Genomic DNA, 26,667 nt, shown 5'->3' on the forward strand with positions numbered 1-26,667 from the left:
CCTGTATTCCACGGCCTCAGTACAGGTACTGGTTAGCAGTTTATCATTTTTACAGACGTGATCATCACAATAAGGCTCCAGAACCACAGCTTGTGGAAACCTGTTAAGAAGGGGTTGGGTGGAGGGGAGGGAGGTGGGCAGATGTATAACCATGGCTGATTTGCATTGCTGTGCAGAAGATTAACACAACATTATAAAGCAATTTTCCTCCAATTAAAAAATAAATAAATAAATAAAAAGAATGCAAAGTCCTGTTCCTCATTCCAGACCTATTAAATCCAAAACTCTAGAATAGAGCTCAGTACTCTGCAGTTTAACAAGACTTCCAGGCGATTCTGGTGCATGTTGAAGTTTGAAAATACAGCAAAAGTCACTTAAAGCGTTACCTTGCATCTACTCTTGACCGTCTCTAATATAGTCATCATACAGCCACTAGGACTGTTTTCTTGAAGTGTGAACCTGATTCCCTCACTCTCTCTCTGTCCCTCCTCTCCTTCCCTTCCCCCCTCCCCCATCCTTTCCTAAAACCCTTCAGTGACAGCGACGCTGGTGATCCGGCCTGGCCTTCATCTAATACAGTTCCAACTTCCTAGAGACAGCCAGCCAAGCCTTTCACCATCTGGCCCCATCCGACCTTTCCAAAGTCGCTTCTTCCCACACCCCGTGGGCACTGTGCTCAGGCCACGAAGCACCTCCTGCTGTCCCATGAAAAGGCCGTGCTTCTGGAGGAATCTGTGCTTTGTTCATGCTGTTTTCTCTGCTCAGAATGACCTCCTGCACCCCATCTGCTGGGCAAACTCTCTCTCATCCTATTAGACTCTTCCTAAGCATCATTCCCCTCTCTGAGGCCACTTCATTCATCTTCACTTCTCCCTTCATGCCTCCAAGTCGAGTCGAAAATGTTTCTATTATTGCACAATTCAATGGAAAAATTTGAACTGTCATGCTATATGGTAGTCCATTTACATAACTCTCTCACTCACTTTGGCTTCCCTGATGGCTCAGTGGTAAAGAATCTGCCTGCCAATGCAGGAGACGCAGGTTTGATCCGTGGGTTGGGAAGATCCCCTGGAGAAGGAAATGGCAACCCACTCCAGTAATCTTGCCTGGGAAATCCCATGGACAGAGGAGCCTAGGCTACAGTCCATGGGGTCGCAAAGAGTCAGACATGGCTGAATGACTAAACATCAGCAGCTCCCTCACTTGACTGAACTCTTCAGAGGACTTGCGGTGGGGGTGATGGGGCAGGAGTATTTGGGTAGATTACTTATATTTTTATATCCTTAACTGACATTTATTAAGAGTTCCAATTACTATTTGAATGAATAGACTTTTGAACACCTTCTATTTACAACACTGCTATGCTAATGAGTTTCCACTTTTATCCCTATTTTACAGATGGAAGAACTGAGCCTCAGAAATGTTCAATAACTTTGTTAGCTAGTAGTAAAAGGCACAGTTGATTCAAGAGCAGGTCTTTGAGATGCTAAAGATGGTGCTTCCTCAACTAAACCAGTGTTTTCCCAAATAAACTCAAGACAGAGTGATGACATACAGAAATGTCTTCCTTGACGTGTTTTCACATTGTCGGTACATGTAATTTCCGTTATATGAAATAAAGACTCATGATTGAGATAACGTACGAAGCCAAATAATGGATGTACAAAGTCAAATATTTCTGAGCCTCAATTTCTTCGTCTGTAAAGAGACTTTGTTATATATTACTGATATTATTATTATTATTAGCCGTTACTGGTGGATCAGATGGTAAAGAATCTGCCTTCAGCGTGGGAGACCTTGGTTAAACCCCTGGGTCTGGAAGATCCCCTAGAGGAGGGCATGGCAACCGACTCCAGTATTCTTGCCTGGAGAATCCCATGGACAGAGGAGCCTGGGGGGCTATGGTCCACGGGGCCTCAAAGAGTCAGACACGAGTGAGCAACTAAGCACGTCACAACCTTTAGCCATAATAATCTGATTTTGAACTGGGTTCTTCGTGTTCGATTATGCTGTTTCAGTAACTTAGCTCAGTTCTGGGCACGTTCGTGATGCTCTTTAAAATTTATTTAATTGACTGTTTGCTATTGAAATTGTGTCAATTCTCATTAAAAATGTTTTGACTGAATAAGGGTATGAAGCTGACAACCAAGTCTCTCTCCTCGATGAATATTTAATTCCAGTTTAGATTTGCCAATCAAAATTCATAAAGACAGTTGGAAACTGACTTTTTATCTTTATAACTAGTCATGTAGATTATATTTTCCCAATTTTAACCTTAGTTTGTGCAGCTGAACCATCACAGCAGGTATTTTCACTGTCATAGTTGTTTGACTTCAGACTCTCAAATTAATAAGTGCTAAGGAAAAGTTTAATTAGCTGAAACCTAAATTGTCATTATTAATTTACTAGTTACAATACCTTGTAAAACATTTATGCTGCAGTAAACGGAGCACCTATTTTCCAATGATCACGTGGCATAGCTAATTTACTACACAACTCTATTTAATTACCAATCTTAGTAAAGCTAATAGTACTCACCCAAATTACATTACTTACAACAAAATGCTTCAATCATTACGTCAAATGTTATAAAATCTTATCAAAGAAATAACAGAAGTTCAGGCATGTTTAAGTACCTCTGAAACATTCTTAGAATAGAATTTCTTAACAGGTAAATGGAACTATTGTAAATTAATCAGAGTTTTAGGAAGGTCCAGCGGGGAAAGCCTGAAGGTTTAGACATCTAGACTATCAGATGGGTAGAGAGTTTCTGTTTGGGATGATGAAAAGTTCTAGAAATGGATGTAAACTTAAGTGGTTAAAATGGTCAATTTTATGTTATGTATATTTTATCACAATAGACACACAGACTATCAAAATTAGACTACATTCAAGCTTGATAGTGTGTCTATTGTAGTCCTCATCCACTACACAATGTATTCCTTGAACACTGCGTAGGCTATGCTCACTGCCACATCCCAGCTTCCTGGCATATTGTAAGACACATATTTAATGAATAAATTTATGGATTGTTAATTTTTTTTGCCAAGTACTTGAACTTAATGTTCATTTTCTTTAAAGTAAAGAAAATAGTTATACTGCAGAAAGGGATGCTATTGGCTCAGTCAGTGAAGAAACTGTATAAATTAGAAATAGGTGGGATATGGAAAAAGAGGCAATACACATTCCAGAACATTAAATGTTAATTAGAAATAAAAGTAAGCTGACTCCAGTATTTGAGTGTTCTCATATCCATTGAACAGGCCCTAAGAGCACAGAAACACATGGAAATATCTATATCACTGAGAAACTAATAGCAATGACGGATATTGAGTCCTTTCCAAAAGCAGAGCTGGTGCTTTGGGAAGACAGAAGTTCATTATACTAATTAGAGGCTCTTGCCCTACCTCCTCAGAGAATGTTCTCTTGGGTAGATATCAAGGCAGACACCCTTGGGTAGATGATTTTCAAATTAATGACTCAACCAAATGGCAGTAATCCTACCATCTCTGGTGAGATCAACTGCCTATATCACAGCTACAGATAACAGTCACCTTCCAAAAGCAGGGCTCAGGAAAGCTCAGAGTTGTTGTACTTAGGCAGAGGTTTGCCTGCCCATCCATACGGACGTGGAGCACAAGATTTTGAAGCAGTTCAACGTGGCTGTACTCCAAGTCAAAAATGAGAGTCACAACATGGGATGGAGAAATTGGCTACTCATTTGTGAGGTTTCACAGAACTGCAGTCACCCCAAAATTGTTTTTAAAGAATGACCTCTCTCTTCATATGTATTTAAAATCACCTGTTATGCCTTTATACCACAAATAACTTCCTCACTCGGTCTTCATAACGACCCTCTGAGAGAGGTTCCATTATTCCTGCTTTATACAGGAAGAAACTGAAGCACAGGAAAGTTTAAATAACTTGCTCAAATTCCCACAACCAGAAGCAAAGCTGGGACTTGAACCCAGCTTTCTGGAAGTCTAGTTCCAGAAACTGTGTTCTTAAACATACCACTCTTCTGTCCCAACGTATCTTAACAGAAATATTAAAAATAAGCAGGGTTTCCTTAGGACATTTTTTTTCTTTCTTAGAAGGACACTGCATGTCCACATGTGCTACCGAAGAGCATAATCAGACCAGGTGGGTTTTATTCTAATCCTGGAAAGTAGGGCTCTATGAATAAGATCCATGCCAGGTGGTTTGCAATCAGGCATGATCCTGTCGCTCTAGAATGCTAAGATTCAGCAAAAAAAAAAAAAAAAAAAAAAAAAGCACAGAGGGTTTGGCAAGGCAGAAGAAATAAATGTTATTTATCCTACTGAAGCTCACCTGCAAATTTCTTTAATCTTACATGCTTCATTTTTTCCTAACCTATACCTGAACTTCCTTAGCATACAGACCATGGCTTGATCATTTCTGTATTCTTCATAAATCCCAGCATAGTATTCAGAGAAGGCAATGGCACCCCACTCCAGTACTCTTGCCTGGAAAATCCCATGGATAGAGGAGCCTGGTAGGCTGCAGTCCATGGGGTTGCTAAGAGTCGGACACGACTGAGCAACTTCACTTTCACTTTTCACTTTCATGCATTGGAGAAAGAAATGGCAACCCACTCCAGTGTTCTCGCCTGGAGAATCCGAGGGACAGGGGAGCGTGGTGGGCTGCCGTCTATGGGGTCACACAGAGTCGGACACGACTGAAGCGACTTAGCAGCAGCAGCAGCATAGTCGTAGTAGTAGTGGAGTTCAAAAGTCTTTCTTCAATACTAAGGGACAAATAAGCATTGTTGAATTGCTAATTGCCTTAGAAGGCCACAGAATGCGCTTGGATTTTATTCTACTGGGGCCAGCCTGGGGTCAATCTGGAGACGTGAAAAAAAAAAATTTGACTTTGAAACAGCTGAGGACAACCAGATAGGTGAATTGTAGGAAACCAGGAGAGAAAAAGCATAAATTAATCTGAAATGTATTTAAATTTGTTTTCTAAAATGCATGGTGCAGTTCATAACTGCCAACAAGCACCATTTCATTATGCTGCACTTCATCCTGCTTTGCTCAAAATACTGGAGAAATGACAGATACTAAAAGAAATTCTTACTTGTGTATCACATAAGCCATTTCCATTGAGCTCTTGCAAATTCTAGAGATATGCTAGGGGAAAAATACAACTTTAATAAAATAATGGATCATATCTGAATTAAACATGATATTCAAAATGTTACACTTGGGGAGTTAACAGAATGTTATATGCTGAGAGAGCAAGAGGAGAAAATGTCCTATAACATCCCATACCCTCCATAAATTAAATCTGAGAACATTAGAAATGGTGATAACAATGAAAAGGATTACTTATGGAATAAAAATGGAAAACAGAAAGAGATTAGTGAAGATATTCTCCTCTAAAAATCTCAAAACTGCATCTTAGAGCAGAGGTAATAAAGATGGTTATTTCTAAGAAACAGATCCAAAGTGGCTCCATTCAATTCACAGCAGGAACCTCCAAAGTAGCAATTAATGCAACCACTGGGGTGGAATTGTTTTCCAAAAGCCATCTTGTTGGATGACTTTTTTTTTTTTTAATGGAAGCAGGGCTCAGAAGTCAAGATGAATTTGGATCAATTATTTACTGAAAATATCAAAGTGTTATTAATACCACCATCCAATATGAATACAACTGAAAATCCTTTTGGTGAAATGGAAGGAACCTGTCAGCAGCTGTTTAACTTAGACTCCAAGGGCAATGCTCGAAACTCCTTGAGATCTGATCCTGGGACGTGAATGTAGGGGCGCTCATCTCAATGGTGTGGAGAGCCACTAGGTGTCCTGTTAGAAGGAGGGAGAGACTGGCAATCAGAAGATCTGGGTTCAAATCTCAAAGCGCTGGCTTCCAACAATTAACACTGCGCAGAAACTCTCCCAATCTCACGCTGTATGGAGACTCAGAGACAAGGGAAATATTGTGGCCCTGTGCTTAAGCATGCAGGCTCAGACACAGGCTGCTTGGGTTCAAATCCTGGTTCCTGGACTCGCTAATTGTGCGTCTCTGTGCACCTTAATTGACCTTTCTGTGCTTCATCTGTGTTTAGTCCATTGGATCATTGGAGGGTTAGTTGAGTTAGAAAATGTATAATCTTAGAGTAGTGACCTGTGATTATAATAAGGACTCAGTAAGTGGTCATTAATGTTACTACTATCATTTACAAAAGTCATGTTCTTTCAGGTTATGAAATTCAGTGTAACACTGCATGGAGCTTTTTTCCTCTTTTTTCCCCCCAGACCTAAAATAAAGCTCTAAAGGGGACGTGATACAGTTATCAGCTGGGAGATGAGCTCCTTGACTCATCCCATATAAGTTCTTTCACTTCAGATGAGAAGTAATGTGCCTTGACTGACATTCACCAAACATAGAAAATCTCTCTCAAAAATTCAGTGTGTTTTGAGAGAGTGGAGGTGTGGGAAAGAAGGTGGTGGGGTGCTTTTTATAAGGATTACCTAGGATTCATTTATTAAAAAGAAAGAGAAACCTAGAATTCCCTCATGGTCAGCATACTCAGTTTTCACTTATGATGGTCTGTTCAGCAACTTCTCCTCCTCTGCCCCTGCTGCCTAATTAGTGGCAGAGATATAGTTTCCCTAGTCTATAAAACCAGGATGGGAGGGCAAGTCCATTCTGAAACCCAAGGGGGTAGTAGAGTAAGCTGCTGCTGCTGCTAAGTCACTTCAGTCGTGTCCGACTCTGTGTGACCCCAGAGACGGCAGCCCACCAGGTTCCCCCGTCCCTGGGATTCTCCAGGCAAGAACACTGGAGTGGGTTGCCATTTCCTTCTTCAACGCATGAAAGTGAAAAGTGAAAGTGAAGTCGCTCAGTCATGTCCTACTCTTAGCGACCCCATGGACTGCAGCCTACCAGGCTCCTCCGTCCATGGGATTTGCCAGGCAAGAGTACTGGAGTGAAAAGGAGTCATTAATGCAAAAGTTATCAAAAGCTGCTTGGCATCCTTTCTATAACAACGCAGAGTATTGAAATGAACAGAAGGAAGAAATGGATGCAGAAGGAAGGAAAAGGAAGGAAGGAGAGAAGGAAGCAAGGGAGGAAGGGGAGGAAAGACAGGGAGGGAGGAAAGGAAATACCAAGTGTCCCAAAGGACTAGACACTTTACATGCAATTTTTAATTGAATCAGAAAACCATGCAAGGATGCTTATCACAATTTTAACATGTGAGAACACTCGTAATTAAAAAGATGCATTTATTTGCTTAAGGTCACCCAACCAGTAAGGTGTTGAGTCAAATTCAAATTTGACCCTGTGGTCTTCCACTGCATCCTCTTCTTCTTAGATGTTCCAACAAGAAGATTCACAAAATGTATGAAGGAAAGAGGTCAGTAAAGATGACAAAGACCTTATCCAATGAGCTTCGAAAACAATGAAATTCGTCTTAAGTCAAAATGGTGTTCAGAGAAAACAAAAAAATATTTTTCTTATTCTCTTATGTCCTCCCAAGTATCACTCCCTCCAGTTCTCCCACCTCCAATACCTTTTCCTCTCCCACAGTACATCAGCTTCCACCCTCCCCATGCTAGTGAGTCACCAAAACTTTCCATGTGAAACGACAGTTTGATACCACTAGGGCCATGAACACGTGGACACTGACTTCCTAACTTGGACAGTGCTCATTTCATCATACTTTGCTATAATCTTTGAGGAAAGGTCAGAAGCCCTCCACAAAGTAGAAACATTCTCCCATAGAGAAACTTTCTCCCGTAGAGAACTGTAGAGCTGAGGCAAACCAATCCTCTTTATAAATTAGAGTAACCTAGGGCAACAAGGAGGTGGTCAAAGGAAGAATAGTATTTGATGAGTTCTATTTTATATTCATATTTTAAATTCGCTGGCTGAATAGCAAATTTGATAAAATATGTTGCTTTCTTGGTTAGACCACAGAACATGAAGACAAGCACAGTGATCCCCTAAAAGCAGCTCATTTCTTCCCTTAAGCTTCTACATCATACCCTTTTCCTTACTATATTTCTAATTTTAATAACCCTTCCTAGCAGATATTGGCACTGCAGAAGCTTTGTATTTATTAGAATTAAATTCTTTGGATTAAAGAAAGTACTAAACTGGTAACATATTTCTCCCTTACAATTACACTTTGGCCCTGGGCACTACAAAATGAACATCACCTAGTAAGGCTATCATGACATCAGGGTTTATTAGTTTGCTCAGGCTGCCCTCACAAAATGCCACAGACTGGGTGGTTGAAACAACAGAACACACTTCCTCACACTTTTGGAGGACAAGAAGTCCAAGATCAAGGTTTTGGCAGGGTTTGATTTCTAGTAAGAGAGCTCTTCCTGGACTTGCAGATGGCTCCTTTTTTGTTATATCCTCACATGGTAGAGAGAGAGACACACAGATCTATTAAGACCTCACTATTATAATCTCAATTAACCTTAATTATCTCCTAAAAGCCTTATCTCTATTCTCCTAGATCACACTGGGGGTTAGGGCTTTAAAACAAGGATGAAAGTGAAAGTGAAGTCCCTCAGTCATGTCTGACTCTTTGTGACCCCATGGACTGTAGCCTACCAGGCTCCTCTGTCCATGGGATTTTCCAGGCAATAGTCCTGGAGTGGATTGCCATTTCCTTCTCCGAAACAAGGATGAGGGAGACACAATTCAGTCCACAACAAACGGGGCAATGATACTCTACATAACTAGAATTTTCAGATTAAGAAAGTACAAGAAATAAGCATTCCACGCTCAGACATAAACCTGTAATCTTTCGGCATGTGGGACAAAGCAGCTGGAAAACGTTACAGTTTGACATGTCCTTGGTGGTGGTTAAAGAGAACGGGAATTCTGCTGGCTACTGTTTGTTTTGCTTCCGTGTTCCTGGCAAGGAGAGAGAAAGTAAGGGGCAGGAGCCTTCAGCCCCAGGGCTCTAAAGTGTCTCCTATTCCCTTTTCTTTACAAGGCAGTAAAGAAAGAGAAGTCCCCGCGTATCTCTTACTTTGCTTCCATCTCGAAATTCGGTAGATTCTCCATTATACTCTTCTTGCTAATGGTTAAAGACACTGTTGGCCTTTTGTGTACATTGATTTGACATGAATTTTATTAGTTTTGCTTCGTGCTGGCCATTGTGCTAGGTGCTGAGAGTATAAAGAGGAATAAGATCAAATCCTTTCCTTTAAAGACTCGGCAGACTCTTAGAGCAAATCAGGATTAGAATTCAGAGAACGTGAGAATTGGAAGGAATTTGGTTGCAGATGAAGAACTCAGGACCAGAGAGCTTAAGAGACTTTAGCCAAGGTGGCACAGATGGTTGGGACAGGGCCAGTTAACATACAGGCCTACTGACCCCTAACTAGGTCTTGTTCCTGTGCAGCTCAGACATTCAGGGTTTCTTTAGAGCTTAATATGTCCCAGGTACCCTGTGTGGGGCAGAATTTAATGATTTAATAATTTAATTAACAATTTAATAATTTATTTGGGAAAATTTGATTACTTATAATTAGTTAATACTACAAGGCATGGTTATTCCATTAACTGCATAAATATAATACATATGCAAATAATAAAATGTTACGTTATCTGATTATTAAATTTATCTCTACAATGATCATCACTGCTAGATGGGAAAGCTTCCCTTACATCTTCATCACCCAGTATAATAAACACCACTGAATGATACCAGGTAGAGGAAGACCATTCTAAAGGTACATTGAGGGTAAACAAATCAGAGCAAACAAAAACAATCCGCAACTAAAATCATGTAAACTGGACTGAAGGCACTATCTGGATGGCTTCTGGAGAACCCTTGAAAAGAAATCTGGTCTTCTAGCTAGCCACATAGTTACACAAAAGAGATCAAGCACAGGTTGATGAGAAGATGGTTGTTGTGTTGGTCTAGTCTTTCTCCATGTCACTGTCTCACTCAATCCAAGATCAGTTTAAAAAGCACCGAGTCTGAGTGGTTAGGGTGACAGGCTCTGAATTCAGCCAGACATGGCTGAATTCACTGGTACCACTTCTTATGACCTTGGGCAAATTCTGTCACATGCTATACCTGTTTCTTCATCTGTAAAATGGGGGCTAATAACAAGATTATCTTACAAGGTCTTAGTGAGCATTAAATGAGATGAGGGCATGTCATAGTGTTTGAGTGAACTGCTCAATAAATAGGAACTGGCAACAACAATTTGCAGTGGTCTTGTGGCCTGTTGTCTTCCTTTCCAGCCCACTCTGTCCCTCCTCCATCTTCACCATTTCTCTGATCCTTTGCCTCTGTCTCCCTCCCTCCCCTGCTTGCAGCTGTGCCTTGGACTTTTCCAAGGTGGCCATCCATTCTGGGACCTCGGAACAGGTGCTACTGTCCATTTTGCTGCTTGCTTCCCCTGCCAGGTGACAGGGGAGAATGGCAGGGCTGCATTTAGCATGGACAAACACCTGTCCTCTCTGTCACTACAGCCAGACAGACACCGGCGCTGAGTCATGCTGCTGCTCACGACCGATGAGCTCTCAGAAGCTCAGAGAGAGACCTGAGAGGACAATCTGTCCATCCCTCTCTCCAGGTCAGGCTACTCTTCAATCTGCCAGGAGGCAAAAATAGACCCAGGAAGATTCTATCATTCACGGAGAACTGAAGAATCTTCAACATCAGGACATTTCTTCTTGTGCCTAAGCTCAATTTCAGATTCTGCATTTAAATTCACTTCTTATATTTATCTTTTGTAGGTAAAAATAAACTTGATATCTAGGTCATTGCAAATATATACATATATATAGTATAATATACAGCATACAATATGCAGTATCCTGTGTATCCATACAGAGTACTGTTTACTAATTAAGAGACTGAGCTCTATGATTAGCCACCCAGTCTAATCCCAGGCACCTACTGGTGATGTGGTTTTGTTCTAAAAATTAATAAGAGTGATGCTCTCACTAGATCCTTGTATAAGCACAGTTCTCAGTTCATAGAAAGAATTCAACAGATGTTAACTATTGTTGTTGTTTAGACATATAAATACATAGTGAGAAGCCAGGAGGCTTCTTAAAGATTTCTGTTTTGCAACCTAAATGGCTCCAGTTTGACTGTGGCTTTTAATAAGTTTCTTCTATAACCTTATTTTTCATTTTCTATTCATTTACTTTCCTAAATTCAGAACTATCTATATAATGCTCGTTGACTCCAGTCAGCACAGGAAAAAATGTATATTTTAGAACTAATAATTTCCCTATGCAAATTATTACTATGATTTGCAAAGAAATAAGGGATTTGATAGCAAGTATAACCTTTAAACATTTTACTTATATTAACTCATTTAATCCTCAAAATAAACCCATTCATTATTCTTTCAGCATTGTCATACTTCATTGATTCTAAAAATAAACTATTTTCCCACATTTTAACATCTCTGAAAGCATTGAAATCTTGAGGTTGATATGTTATAGTTGCATTGACAATCTTTTTTTTTCTTTGTAATAGATGAAAAAAATGATATACCTTGCAAATGAGGACAACCCACAGTCAATGAAATAGGATATGAGATATTCCAGGCATTCTTTTAGGCCCCAGAGATATGGTGCAAAAGACAGTCCTTCATTTCATAGAATCCACTTTCTAATGAGAAATAAGGATGATAACAACTAATATACAAGCGGCTGTAGGAACCGATGCAAGATTCATCTTGGGCTTGCAGGGGCCAGGGAAATTTTCCCACTGATGATGAAGTCATCTAAGTTTAGAGTCAGGAGATGGCTAGTGGGTCACTAGTCAGTCAAAGAGGATAAGCAAAATCTGAGAAGCTAGAAAAAGCATGAGACATTTAGGAATTTGAATATAGTTCAGAATGCTGATTTTGAGCAGGGGAAAAAAGCAGAGGCTGTATCACGATGGGCCAGGTAGACTTGGCAAGCAAATTGGAGGGTATCCTGAGACACTGGGGTTCTGCCAAAGCACAGGTGTTACTTCTATTTGGGAAAGAGCTGGTTTCAGGCTAAATAACAAAGAACGAGACTATCATTCCCTCTAATTCCTCACCTTAAACCCAATGTTCTTTATTGCCCCACCAGCATCACCCAGGACAGTAGGCTCTTTTGTTGGCCATATTGACAGCAAATGCATTACTACATTTCCCCTTCTTTTGGTTTCTGTTGAACTGATGTGTTTGGATTTGATGGAGAGGAGGCTAGAACCAGTGAACTGGTTCTTAAAGAATTCTCCAAGGTGAATATTGCCTAGTGTCAGACTACTCGTGCTCAGTTACACCATTCACAGGATATATTTCACTGCCAAGCTCATCCACAGTTGTGTCTATTAGATGATGGATATTGATGCCAGTCTTTTCTAAATGCATCATGTATTTACTTTTCATGGCATATACTTAAAAGTAAAAATATAAAAATTAAAAGCAAAGCTATGCAGAAGTGAAGGTTCACAACTTCAAGTGTTTTATACTCTTGTATATAATTATGCCATCAGAAATTCCAGTTCAATTTATCTTAAAGCTGCCCTTTTAAAGTAATACAACTAGAGATTGACTAAATTAAGCAATGTAAGTTGAAATGTGGCAAACAGGCATACAAGACACTAATTTCTGAATTAATTACATGGGGTCAAAAAAAAAAAAAAAAAGATTTGAATGCAGGTATTCTATTGCAGCCAGTCTTGATTTCATATCACATTAAAAATCATTTCATTCACAGAATTTGTTGATATGCACATACTGTCTTTTTAAAGAATAGCAAAGAGCCTTTTTTCTTTTTTAGAACAATGACAATGTGAATTAGCTAATATCTTTGACTTACTCTAAAAAGAGTGTGTCTACAGTTGCCTAGCATTTAAGTGTGGTTTTTTCTGACAAAAGATATCTTTGGTTTTTACAGGATAAACAATGAATACAAATGCCATTGTTTAGCTTACAATAATATAACAATTACTAGTAGTTAAAAGGACTAATGGGTGCCTAGATGATAGCTTGAGAAACTTATCTAAAGAGGACAAAGCATGTCAAGTCTTTAATAACAGGGCAGACAATTGTCTATGGAAGACAGCCTAGGCACAATCTTGTCTGAAATAAGGGGGTTGAATTACAGGATCAGTAACTTTGATTCTGTAAGCTTCATGACTTATTAAGACAGGTGAATGATAGGTGGATGGAAGAGAGGGCTACGGACTCAGGGAGTCATTTTTAGAATAGCCTGGATAAACTCAGTTTCAAATCCTAGCACTAATACGTCCTACAAACTCTATGACCTTGGGCAAACTACTCTTCTCTCTAGGACTCAAGAAAAATCATGTCTACCTTATAGAATTAAGTGAAACTCCATGGCCTAAAGCAGCTGCTGTATGATGTGTGTATAAAGAGGGACTCTTGTTAATACTGTTACTGCTGTGATTGCTATCACCATGATTACTACATTCCATGCTGCGGTTTAATTCTACTGGCATTAGATGAGGTAAAACGGTAGACCAGGCAACCATGAATAAGGCACACTGCCTGTTTAGGGATGGCATTTAGGCTTGCACATTCCCAATTAGCTTTTCAATTAACCCCCGCCTTGAGGAATATGCTTTCCAACCCCACCTGAAAGCTCAAGTAGGCCTGATAGGCTATGATGGGTGTAGGTTTTTTTAATTAGAAGAGGAGAAAATAAACTGTGTTACCTATTGCAAAAAGCAGCCCAAATTTATAGAAGGTACTGAAACAAAATCACAGTGGCTGCCTCTGATATAATTTATACCCCCAAATGCTAAAACCTGCTCTGAATCTATCAATAGTTCTTTCTCATTTAAGTATACTGGTCATTTTCTAAAGAAAACTCAACGATCTTCTTGCTTTATACCTCTTCCTTATAATAAAGCATGACAACATCTAGTCAGCAACATCTTCTATTCCCCTTCCTGTTTGCAACTATATGATCTCTGCTGTTCCAGTAATACATTATAGGAATTCATCCAGCTTGCAGTATCATTTGTTAACTGCTTTCTCAGCTGAAGTATATTACTGTAATCATTGGACAAAACCTTAATTCACATAGTTGGTTTTAAATAAGCCACATGATAAAATGAAGTACCCAGAATAAACTGTTCCCATTCACTAAGCACCAAGTGAGGGCCTTCTTGTTCATTGTTCAAAGCAGCACACCTTTTCATTTATTCCAGGAACTCTGTGAATATACATTCCATGGAAAAAAAAAATTGAGATGCTATTTTTATGTTAGTTATCATCACTTAGTGTTCAGAATTAACTCCTCTAGCTCCCCTGACTAACAGAAGGACATTAGAGTTAATAATTTTTCCTTTAGTCTTTATCACTCAGGGAGCAAAACTTCAGTTCTCTAATGCTGATTTTCCTACTTTCTGAGTAAGATGAAATATCTCTAAGATAAAAGTATTAAAACCCCTTAACCCCACACCTGGTTTCTTGCTTGTTCTCAGAAATGAAATGGAGATATTGAAGGCCCCTTACTAGCTTCTTCCTACACTCAAGAAGCAGAAGCCTGTTTTAGATCCTTGAATTAACATCCTTTAATTTCTGTACACAGAATTTCATTGAGCTGGCATTCTCCACATTCAGGTCCAAGCCTGAAGTAAGTGTCACTGGGAGGTTCAACTTTTCTGTGCATAACAATTTGGCATAAGGCATTATCTCCCAGTGGCTTTCAGAGCCATTCGTGGTCTCTGACAGACCCTTCATCCATACAACCTATAATTTTCATAAGAAGGCACTTTTTCAAAGCACTTGCTCCAATAAAAGAGTCACTTTCAAGTCTCTTTCCTTAAAAGAGAAACAAAACAAAGCAACCCCCTCAAAACCCAATATATATGATGCTAGTACACGAAAATTAGGCTTGTAATCATTTTACCTGTGATGCATGGGAAAAAAGGAATCAATTCTACTTCACCTTTGTCTCCCTGTACTACACTTCCAGCACAGGTGCTACTTAATAAGTCTGTCAACATTTTAAGATCCTCAGATCTAGACATTCTGAAAGGCTACAACCCTAAAATCAGAACTCGAAGGAGTTTTTTTCCCTCTTCTCACACTACAAACAATCATATCTTGGCTTATCATTGAATTCTTGTTCATATTATCAACATTTCCACTCTGAAGGAACAGATAGCAAGTTGCAGTGAAGGAATCTTTGCAGCTGAGAGAAAGGCCAGGAAAACCACCTCTGGGTCAATCTCAAGAGTAGATCTAAGTCAGAAAGGATGCTGGGCCAAAGATCACATCCTCAAAGTAACATGGAATAATCTCAGCTCCACAAAATGTTGTCTTTGGAAGTTGCCCCATCACCAAATTGGATACTGATTTCTTAAACATTGACTATTTGGCCAGTGTCTCTGAAAGCCTGAGTCAAATTAGAGACGTGAGCTTGTTTTGCATCTGAGGACTTATAGACCATGTTAATTTCTTAGAGAAAGATAACTCATGAGATAGATCTACATAGAGGTTCTCTAGAACAACCAGTCATGGTGAATAACAGAAATACAAAGCCATTCTCTAAGTGGACAGGACTATGTGATTATAAATAGAATTCTTGCTCATTGTAAACACTTTTGAAATGATGGCTTTGTTGATTTGAAAAGATAGCAAGCACCCCTGTGGAGTCTGGTCAATGTTAGGCAGAGTCCCAAATATGTGCTCCGATGACATACACTAGGATGCAAGAACTGGACGGAGGCTCAGGGATTTATCACGCCCCTAGCAGAACCAACCATTATAGTCATAAAAATAATCCACTGGTAGCAACAAGTTTACTAGAGAGCTCCCTGAAGAAGCAAAGATTTCAGCTGCTTAATTGCTTTCACCCTGTGCCATTTAAAGGAATACCAAGTCTCTGTTGAGACACCATCAATTGACGGTTTCACCAAATATTTTGAATAGCTAATGACTCTGCTTGACCACCACCAACGCCCCCCCTCCCCGCCCCCAGGCAGCCAGGCTCCAGGAGTTCCCCCTTTCTGTGAGCGGCATGGTCTACATGCCAGCGAGAGGCAGGTTCGCATCCCGAGCGGAAAAAACAAAAAACAAAAAACTGCGTCTGTACTCAAGACCAGCAGTCCAGATCAGGCAGTTGGCAAAGCCGAAAAGGTAATCTTCATCCCCAAGCATTCCCTACCTTTTCGGATTTCGCCTTCCTGGCGTTGTGCACGAACCTGCGACCCAGCTTCTTGGCATACCAGATAGAGGCGAACATAGCGCTGCCAACGGAAGGGATTCTCGGGGAAGCGGCTGCACAATCAACTTCCCAGCTCGGCTCGGAGATCTGGAGCAGGGGGAATCGGTCTGGAGCTGTCACTTGCAGGCTGTTGCTTTCTCAGTGCCTCTCATGCTGGCGAGCTGAGGCCGAGGGCGGGAGGAGGGAGGGAGGGGGCCGGGGGCAGGCAGTCCGGGCCGGCCAGTCCGCAGGTACCTTCACATCCCGCCTGCGGGAGGTCCGCGCGAGGGGGGCGGGCGGGCGCTGCCTTCCCCGCCGGCGCACACGCGCATCCAGGCGGCTGAGTATCCGTCTTGCAGTTCTTGGGCTCTTGTTCACTACCAAACTCCACGCGTGGCAGGAGGAAGGGCAGCCGCAGTCCGGTCGCCCTGGGCTCCAGGCGTGGCCCCCTCGCCTGGCTTCCCTCTGCCTCGACAGTGCGTGCTGGCGGCGGTGGCCGCGCAAAGACGCATCCACACCCAGCCCCGCAGGTAAAGCAGCCAATAATTGCAGCTGCCGGGCACGCGGGAGGGGAGAGACCACCACGGACGCGGCCCTGCGGGCACAAACAGGTGTCCCCCGGGGCCCGGAGCCTGCCCCGAAGCCCCGAGAATAAAGGGCTGTTAGCAGGACTGGAAACAAAGCGACCTTCCTCTGCCCCCCTCCTCAAGTCCACTGGGGCCATGTAAAGTCCTATCCCTGCCTCCCAACCAGTCTTCTCCACAGCTTACAAGAAGAAAACAAAAAACATTTTATTTCTTTGGAGGTTGGCCCCGGGACAAACGACGAGGTGAACAGGATGAGGTGTATTCCATGAATGCCAGAGTGAAGGTCCTCAGCTTTTAAACTCATTGGTTCCAGCACTGAAACCACCTGGGCTGCTTTTACAAGTCCACGTTTTCTGCCTGAAGACTGAGTAATGGGGAGGGGCTTAAATCTACCTTTACACTAAAACAGAACAGTTTACTCCTTTTTTTCTTTAAAACCCCAGAGTTTTCTTGCAGTGATATCTATTGTTAAATGGGGGATTTAATACCACTTTTGAATAGGAAGATTTATGGCCAGTCTTAAACCAGGCTCCTCTGAGGAATTCTCACGTTTAATTCTACCACCATGTGCTTCTAATTTCTATTATCTTGGTTGTTGTTTGGTTGCTTAGTCGTGTCCAACTCTTTTGCAACTTCATGAACTGTAGCCTGCCAGGCTCCACTGTCCATGGGATTTCCCAGGCAAGAATACTGGAGTGGGTTGCCACATCCCTTTCCAGGATATCTTCCCAACCCAGGGATCGAACCTGTGTCTCCTGCATTGGCAGGGGGATCCTTTACCACTGAACCCCCAAGGAAGCCTTTTCAATTATCTTACTAGGGTTAAATTATCTTACACAGGGTTTAGACTATTATGAGGCATTTTAAAGGTAAAGTCAATTTTAAGAGACAAGTGTGTCTTCTGATGAGAGAGAATGGCTGACTTTGTCCATCCTACTAGAGGACAAAAATACATAAAAACTGTTCATCTCAGCAAGGAAAACCTTCCTTCCACTGATATGCAAATGAGACTCAATCCAATAAATGTTTTCCAGCTGATCTAATAGACATGCCCTAGGAGCACCTGTTGACCAAGGACAATGTTGAAACACAAATAAATGGAAAAGCACTCCCTTCTCTCACGATAAGTCACTTGAGGTTTACCCCCAGAGGACTGGGTCTCCATTCAACTGTTTTATAAAGTACACTGAACATCCTTCTAAGCAATTGGAAATAGAACAAGGCAGCGTAGGATCGGGACTCGCATCCATGTTAACTCACGACAGGAAACCTGGTGCTTAGAAGAATGTTGAGCACAATACATTCAATGTGTGTTTGTTGAATAAACAAATAATCTGGGTTCTAACTCTGGCTTTTTTTCTAAATTGTTCCTTGTTTCTTCTGTGCTTGGATTTGCCTCATCTGTAAACGAAGAGAATTGGGCAGAACATTTTTCAGGCCCCTTTCCTGTCCTGTGCATCTGTAATTCTGATTCCAAGTCTGAGGGTCTTCACATGAGTATGGGGAACACTGACTGAAACCGCCCGCCCGGGCCAGGCACCATAGTGGCCCTTGGCATGAGCGATTTTACAAGAGGTCTTGGTAAGGTACATGGAACTAATAAGATGCTGCTGCTAAGTCACTTCAGTCTGGTCCGACTCTGTGTGACCCCATGGACGGCAGCCCATCAGGCTCTGCCTGGGATTCTCCAGGCAAGAACACTGGAGTGGGTTGCCATTTCCTTCTCCAGTGCATGAAAGTGAAAAGTGAAAGGGAAGTCGCTCAGTCATGTCCGACTCTTAACGACCCCATGGACTGTAGCCTACCAGGCTCCTCCATCCATGGGATTTGCCAGGCAAGAGTACTGGAGTGGGGTGCCATCACCTTCTCCGAATAAGATGCTACTAACCCAGAAAAGTTAGGGAAAGGTCAAAAGGAGACTCCATGTGTCCTCCCATTTCCCAGAATCCTTCTTGCTGGCTACCACCTCCCAGAATCCTTCTTGCTGGCATCCATCTTGGTTGAGCAATGTGTGCACCATCCAGAAGGACCCTGAGTCAGAATGATTGACCAGAGACAACCTGGAAACTAACCCCATCACCATAAAACCCGAGACTGCAAGCCACATGACACAGCAGTTCTCCTGGGTTCCCTGACCCTCCGCCTCTCTGTTCAGGCGCCCCTTCCCAATAAAGTTTGCTTTGTCAGGATGTGTGTCCAAGTGTTAGACAAGAGCCCCTTTTGGACCCTGGAAGGGGTCCCCCTGCTTGCAACAAAAAAGAAATGTCTTGTGCTCACCAGAGGCATAGGCTCTGGTAAAATGACTCAGCCTGGATTCTTCCACCTTCTTCACCATGCCTAACTGCCACCTGGGGTTTGGTTTTGCCATTAGCCGTTACTTTTCCTCTGTGTTTTTCCTACGAACTCTACTTTCCTTTCATTTCCTTTTGACGCTCTTAGACAACCCCTGAGCAAAATTCACAACATCACACCTTGTACTCTTTGGGGAAAAAAAGTGCCACAGAAATCCAACAAATAAATAAATGATAACTCCTGCTTAGCTTTCAAAGAGTTACTCAACAAGACCACAATTTACCCCAATATTGCTGTGATGTTAGAGGTATTCATTATTCCTGCATTCAAGTCTGTCTAAGCTGTGTAGTTAAAAGACTATTCAGTTAACAGAATACAGTCGATAAAAAGAGGAGGGAGGCAATCATCCCTAAATTAATGAGTAGAAACTTCTGTTTTTAACATTTTAAGATGGAATTTGACAATAAAGAGGTGAGAAAAAAATATTGAGCTTTCAAATCACTGATATCATAGGGGAAATCAAAGAATGTTAATTTACTCTGATGGGACTGCCAATCATAAAATAATTTTTGTATTTTCTTCATAAGTTAAGATTTTCTAAGTCACTAAAATTGGGTCTTGGAGACATCTTTAATGCTTGATCATTTTGTTGGTTAGTTTTGCTTTTAAGTTCTTGTTTAGTCGTTAAGTTGTGTCCAACACTTTTGTGACCCTGTGCCAGGCTCCTCTGTCCTTGGGATTTCCCAGGCAAGAATACTGGAGTGGGCTGCCATTTCCCTTCTCCAGGGGACCTTCCCAACCCAGGGATCAAACCCATGTCTCCAGCACTGCAGGCAGATTCTTTACCACTGATCCACCAGGGAAGCCCTTTGCTTTTATGTTGAACATTTAATGACCTTTTTCACATACCTGACCTAAAGCTTTATCAACTTTTATAGGATGGAGCTCTTAAGAAAGTAAATTGGGCCTACCAGCTAAGATTTAACTTTAAAAATAACAATAATAACTACTACTACTACTAAGTCACTTCAGTCGTGTCCGACTCTGTGCGACCCCATAGACGGCAGCCCATCAGGCTCCCCTGTCCCTGGGATTCTCCAGGCAAGAACACTGGAGTGGGTTGCCATTTCCTTCTCCAATGCAGGAAAGTGAAAAGTGAAAGTGAAGTCACTCAGTCGTGTCTGACTCTTAGAGACCCCATGGACTGCAGCCTACCAGGCTCCTCCATCCATGGGATTTTCCAGGCAAGAGTACTGGAGTGGGGTGCCATTGCCTTCTCCGACAATAATACCTATTGTTCCTTAAATAGGCATTCAGAGATAGAAGGCAGTGTGAAATAGGTCATTTGTAGTCAGGGGTCACAGTCACGTTAGACAAATGCTTAACAATTTAAGTATTCACAATATATTTTTTGAATATGTCTATGGCAAAGTGAGAGAATCCACAAACTTGAAAAGTCTAGAAGAGGCATTAGAAACATATCTACAATTTTCAGTTGTAAAAGATGGTTTTTTAAAGATGGTGCACTGGGACGACCCAGAGGGATGGTATGGGGAGGGAGGAGGGAGGAGGGTTCAGGATGGGGAACACATGTATACCTGTGGCGGATTCATTTTGATATTTGGCAAAACTAATACAATTATGTAAAGTTTAAAAATAAAATAAAATTTTAAAAAAACTCATCAAATGAAAAAAAAAATAAAGATGGGTGTCAGGTCGATGGAATGAAGCCATTGGCATAGTTATACAATCATCTTCACTGGGCTCTCACTGAACAGGTGTGCCTGCTACAAAGAAGGTGGCAGCTGCCTAAATAAATCTTAATCGTCTCTAACCATTGTTCTGCTGATTGAGACAAATAACTTGCAGCTCTTCTGTGTATGGAAAACAAGTTTTTCAGATGCTTTCCATCTGTATATCATCAGACCTTTTCCTTTATAATTTCATTTTTAATACCTCTCATATGACAGAAACCTACCAGTGCAGCTGAGTTTGAGATGCAACATTAATCCTTTTAAGCAGCTTTTGGTTCATGCCTCAACACACACACACTGTGTGAGTCTCCTTTGAATTCTCAAGGTAAATGCAATATTTAAATCAAGCCATTAAGATTATACAACAACATGTTCTGCCTAGTGCACACGTAATTTTCTTTTAAAAGCCATCTAAATATATCACAGATAATTATAAAAACAGTAAGTATTAAGCCCTAGGAACTAATATCTGGTAGCTTGAGCTATATAGGTTAGGTGTATGGTATATACTAAAGAAAATACATGTTTGAAACATAAAAAGTTAATGTACTAAACCAATAAACATTTAAATATTTGTTTGGTTTGTATATATGATATACATTCTTGATACCCCTTAATATCCTTTATTAGTCTATTATCAAGCAGCAGGTGTCAAGAACATGTTACATAGAATTTATGACTAAAAGAAGATAAACGTAATATTTAACTTGAATTTGCAGGGATGTCAAAATGTTGGTGTTAGTTACTTCTATAGATGGTAGTGAATAGGGAGGATAAGAACAGTTACAGTTTGGTCTGTATGGTTGTGTAACATTTGTATCTTCTACCATGAGAATATATCCATGTTATTACTTATATGATTAAAAAGGTAAGCAATAGTTATTCACAAAAATGGAACTGCATAAGATAAAAGCCCTCCTCTCGAGGAGTCATATAGAGTTGGGGATGTAGATGTATAAAACAATAAATTTCAATGCAGAATGGCATAACAACAGATGTGTGAAAAATAATGTGGGAGTTCAGAAAGAAAATTACTGCTTTTTGGTTTCTATATAAGCCCAGTAATGAATGTCAGCTAGAAAAGTGCAATAATTAGCGTCAATGTACATAAAAAGCAAAGGAATAGCTCACTCTTTCAGCATGTTTTATCTGTATGGATAGCAGGGGAAATGGTCACTCTAGTTTGTATATAAACATAACAACCACTGGCCCAGTTGCAATTAGTTGTATTTCTGTCTCAAAGAACCAACCACTCATGGATATGTGTGAAAAAATATTTGAGCCACTACAAAGAATAAGCCCGCTATCTCTAATTATAATAGGCTAAGTCTACTTCTTTTCTTCTGTTCTCAAAATCATTCTTTAGTGTTTGAATATCTCACCTTCCTTTCCTTTAAATGTTTAATCATTATATATTTAGGCACCCAGAGACATAAGAAGGTAATTTGACACACATGTACATACCACCTATATTTAATAAATGTTAACATACTGCCATCGGAGAAGGCAATGGCACCCCACTCCAGTACTCTTGCCTGGAAAATCCCATGGGCGGAGGAGCCTGGTAGGCTGCAGTCCATGGGGTCGCAAAGAGTCGGAGAGGACTAAGCCACTTCCCTTTCACTTTTCACTTTCATGCACCGGAGAAGGAAATGGCAACCCACTCCAGTGCTCTTGCCTGGAGAATCCCAGGGATGGGGGAGCCTGCTGGGCTGCCGTCTATGGGGTTGCACAGGGTTGGACACGACTGAAGTGACTTAGCAGCAGCAGCAAGAGCAATATACTGCCATATTTGATTCATTCATTTTAAACAAGTAAAATCTTCATAATATAATCAAAATCTCCCACCTTAATCCACCGTACCTCAAATTCATCTCAAAATAATGTTCAAGAAACATTCTTCTATTTTATTTAAACACACGCAATTTTAAAAGATAAGATACTTCAAAATGTAATTGATAGTAGAAACAGAACTATCATATGACTCAACCATCCCATTACTGATGTATACCCTGAGAAAACCATAATTGAAAGAGATGCATATTCATTGTAGCACTATTTACAACAGCTAGGACACAGAAGCAACTTAGATGTCTATTGACAGATGAACGGACAAATAAGTTGTGGTACATATATACAATAAAATGTTACTCAGCCGTGAAAAATAATGCATTTGAGTCCGTTCTAAAGAGGTAGATGAACCTGGAGCCTGTTTTACAGAGTGAAGTAAGTCAGAAAGAGAAAAACAAATATTTCATATTAACGCACATGTATGGAATCTAGAGGAGAAGCCAATGGCACCCCACTCCAGTACTCTTGCCTGGAAAATCTCATGGACGGAGGAGCCTGGTGGGCTGCAGTCCATGGGGTCGCGAAGAGTCGGACAGGACTGAGTGACTTCACTTTCACTTTTCACTTTCATGCATTGGAGAAGGAAATGGCAACCCACTCCAGTGTTCTTGCCTGGAGAATCCCAGGGATGGGGGAGCCTGGCGGGCTGCCGTCTATGGGGTCGCACAGAGTCGGACACAACTGAAGCGACTTATCAGCAGCAGCATGGAATCTAGAAAGATGGCATTGATGAACCTAGTTGCAGGGCAGCAATGGAGATGCAGACACAGAGAACAGACGTGGACACAGTGAGGTTAGGAGAGGATGGGGCAAATTGAAAGAGTGGCATGGTGACATATATATTACCATAGGTAAAATAGATAGCCAGTGGGAATTTGCTGTGGGACACAGGAACCTCCCCACAGTGCTCTGTGACAGCCTAGAGGGGTGAGATGGGGTAGAGATTAGAAGGGAAGATCAAGAGGAAGAGGACAGATGTATACCAATGGCTGATTCCTGTGGATATATGGCAGAAGCCAACACAATCTTATAAAACAGTTACCTCCAATTAAAAATAAATTAAAAACTACAATTGATGGATAATAGGATGTGTACAATTTGAACTTTTATTACAAATTTCTTCCAAATTGACATTATTAGTAGTTTATATGAGTTCTGCATTCTCGATGACACATTATAATCAGCTATTAATTTGTTAAACCATGTACAATGTTGCTCCTTGTAGTTTTTTTTTAAATAATTTTATTTATTTATTTATTTTTAATTTCTCCAGCTTCAGCTAGCAAGGGTTACTCTTAGCTGCAATGTACCAGCTTCTCATTGAAGTGGATTCTCTTCCTGTGGAGCACGGGCTCTAGGGTGTACGGGATCAGCAGTTATGTTTCAATAGTCGTGGTACATGGGCTTAGCTGCTCCACAGCATGTGGGATCTTCCAGGACCAGTGATTGAACCTGTGTCTCCTGCATTGCCAAGCAGATTCTTAACCACTGAACCACCAGGGAAGCCCTCCCTGTAGTTTTGATGTGCATTTTCTTAATTACTGGTGAGGTCTAGCATTTTTTTTTAATATATATTTATTGTCTTTTTGAACTTCCTTCTATTCATAGTCTTTTCTAATTTTAAAATTAGGTTATACCTTACTGATTTCTAAAAGTATTTTATGTATTCTGGACACTAATTCTTTGTTTGTTACATGTACTGAAAATAGCTGCTCCCAAACTCTGACTTGTCTTTTAATCCCATTTGTTTCATCATGCATATTTTTATGTACTAAATTTGTCAATGTTTACCTTTATGTGTGTATATTTGGTATCTAAATTTTTTCCCTATACAAGTTTATAAGTTTATCATTTTATATTTTCTTTTAAGTCTTCAACTTTTTAAAGGAAATTATGGTGTAAGATGGAAATCTGTCTGTCCTGCCCCCATATGTATGGCCAGTTGTATAGATGTATGTATGTATGAATTTATGTATGTACAAGGGCTTCCCTTGTGGCTCGGTTGGTAAAGAATTCGCCTGCAATGCAAGAGACTGATTGCAATGCAGGAGATCAGGGTTTGACCCCTGGGTTGGGAAGATCCCCTGGAGAAGGAAATAGAAACCCACTCCAGTATTCTTGCCTGGGAAATCCCATGGACAGAGGAGCCTGGCGGACTACAGTCCGTGGGGTTGCAACAGTCAGACACGACTAAGCAACTAAACCACCATCATGTACGTACATATTTATGCTCATATATGAAAATGTTATTCCTTTTCCTCACTGACTTGTAAAACTCCTAAGTTATATGTCTAGATCACATGAGTGTGCATTTAATTATTTCTGGGTTCTTTTTTGATCTATTTGAATTTACCCGTGCTAATACCACATTATCTTGATTACTGTGCTTTATAATAAATGTTGAAAGTGAAAGTGCTAATCATCCTTTTCATTTGATCTGACTTTTCAAATTAATTTTTGTAAAGTTGTACAATTGGTGATTTTAATATTACACCCACTATTCCATGTTATTATTTGATAGTATTTTAATTTTATTTTGTTGCAGTAGTACTATTTCTGACCAAGCATGTCATTATTATCACCAGTATTTATTAGTTTATAATTAATAGTCAAAATAACTCCCACATTTATTAATCTCTTTTCTCATGATGATTGTTAGCATCCTAGCTCTCTGAGTTTTCCTTTTTACTGTTGTACATATTTTAACAGGTATTTCTGCAAAAATCTGTGATGGTTTAAACATGTTCAATCTTTTCATATTTTTCCTGAACTGTCTACATTCACCTTAGAGTCTGAAGGATAGCATAGGTAAATAAAGATTTCTAGATTGACAATGATTTTCCCTCAGCATTTTGAAGATATTATCACATACTTTCTTCTGGTGTCTATTTTTTATGATAAGATGTCTGCTGTCAATCCAATTGCTCTATTTTAAGAATATATCTCTTTTCTATGATTTGTTTGAAGACTTTTCATCTTTTTGAGCTGTAGCTTCAATATAATATTTTTCTAAAATTCTGCCTGGAATTCATTATGTTTCTTGAATCCAATTAATTATAAGAAAAATCAGTCATTATTTCTTCCAATATGTCTTCCCCTTCATTCTCTCTGTTCTCTCCTCCTAAAATCCTATTATATTTTTCCTGAACCTTTTCATATAACCCATTCTACTGCTTCATATATTTCCTATTACTCTTCTCCTTCCTTCTTTGTGCCACTTTCAGGGTTATAGTCTCAAATCTCATTATTTTTATCTAAAGTTTGAATCTATTGTTTTACCTATCACCAAAGTGTTTATTTTTAATGAATTATTACATGTATATTTACATTTCTAGGCATTCTAAATATTTCTTTTTCAAATCCTCCAAGTCTCTAGTTTCTGCATGTCACTGTACAGTTTTATTCTAAGATCTTCTTTAGCAAGCTTGTACTTCCTGTGGGAGCCCCAGGGCCCTTTGATTGTGTAATTGTTGCTACAGAATAATTTTGCACATTCTTCTGCTAGGTGCCCAGAGATTTCACTAGCTTAGGAGCAGTTTTATGTTTAATATATTTGGCTTAGTGTTTTTCTGTCTACATAAAAGGGTTAAATTGACCACCACCAGCCAGCCCCCCCCCCCAAAAAAAAAAACACACACACAGCTTTTCTATTCCTAATAGAAACACTCTTCATTATTGCTTCCCTGGGCTAATGTATGAAGTTTTTAGAAGTCCTCTCATTAAATGAGAACTCTTCTCAGTTTTCAATTTTACATAGGGCTCTCAGTTTCATTTTTCTTTCTTTGATGATCCTAAGGTCATCTCTCATGCCCTGCATGGGCATCTAATCCCCACACTCTTACCCCAAGAGGACCCACTGAGTTCCATATACCTCTTGGGATATCACAGTCAGCTCAAGAAATCACTGCTCTGGCCATCATTTTATACAGAATCAAACTGGCTTGGCTCTTACTTAACACTCCCCCACTACCCCCAAATAAAACATGGAGAACTTAACAGGCCTACAT

At 40.3% G+C, this 26,667-nt stretch overlaps 1 protein-coding gene across 6 annotated transcripts in view; it reads right to left on the minus strand.

Moving 5' to 3' along the window:
* DLG2 (discs large MAGUK scaffold protein 2) overlaps nucleotides 1-26,667 on the minus strand; it is a 1,420,652-nt gene that overhangs the window by 1,071,170 nt on the left and 322,815 nt on the right. The window contains exon 1 of one of the 6 annotated variants that reach the window (XM_055581486.1): nucleotides 16,138-18,354. The exons of 2 other annotated variants lie outside the window; for them this stretch is intronic. Coding sequence is in view for 2 of the 4 variants with exons in the window: in XM_055581484.1 (XP_055437459.1) it covers nucleotides 16,138-16,215 (78 nt within the window). In the remaining 2 variants the exon portion in view is untranslated. Of the gene's footprint in view, nucleotides 1-16,137; nucleotides 18,355-26,667 lie in introns of those variants that run through there. 3 more of the 6 variants (XM_055581487.1, XM_055581484.1, XM_055581485.1) reach the window with 3 other exon arrangements.

This window comes from Bubalus kerabau, chromosome 5, assembly GCF_029407905.1.
Source record: "Bubalus kerabau isolate K-KA32 ecotype Philippines breed swamp buffalo chromosome 5, PCC_UOA_SB_1v2, whole genome shotgun sequence".
NCBI lineage: Eukaryota > Metazoa > Chordata > Mammalia > Artiodactyla > Bovidae > Bubalus > Bubalus kerabau.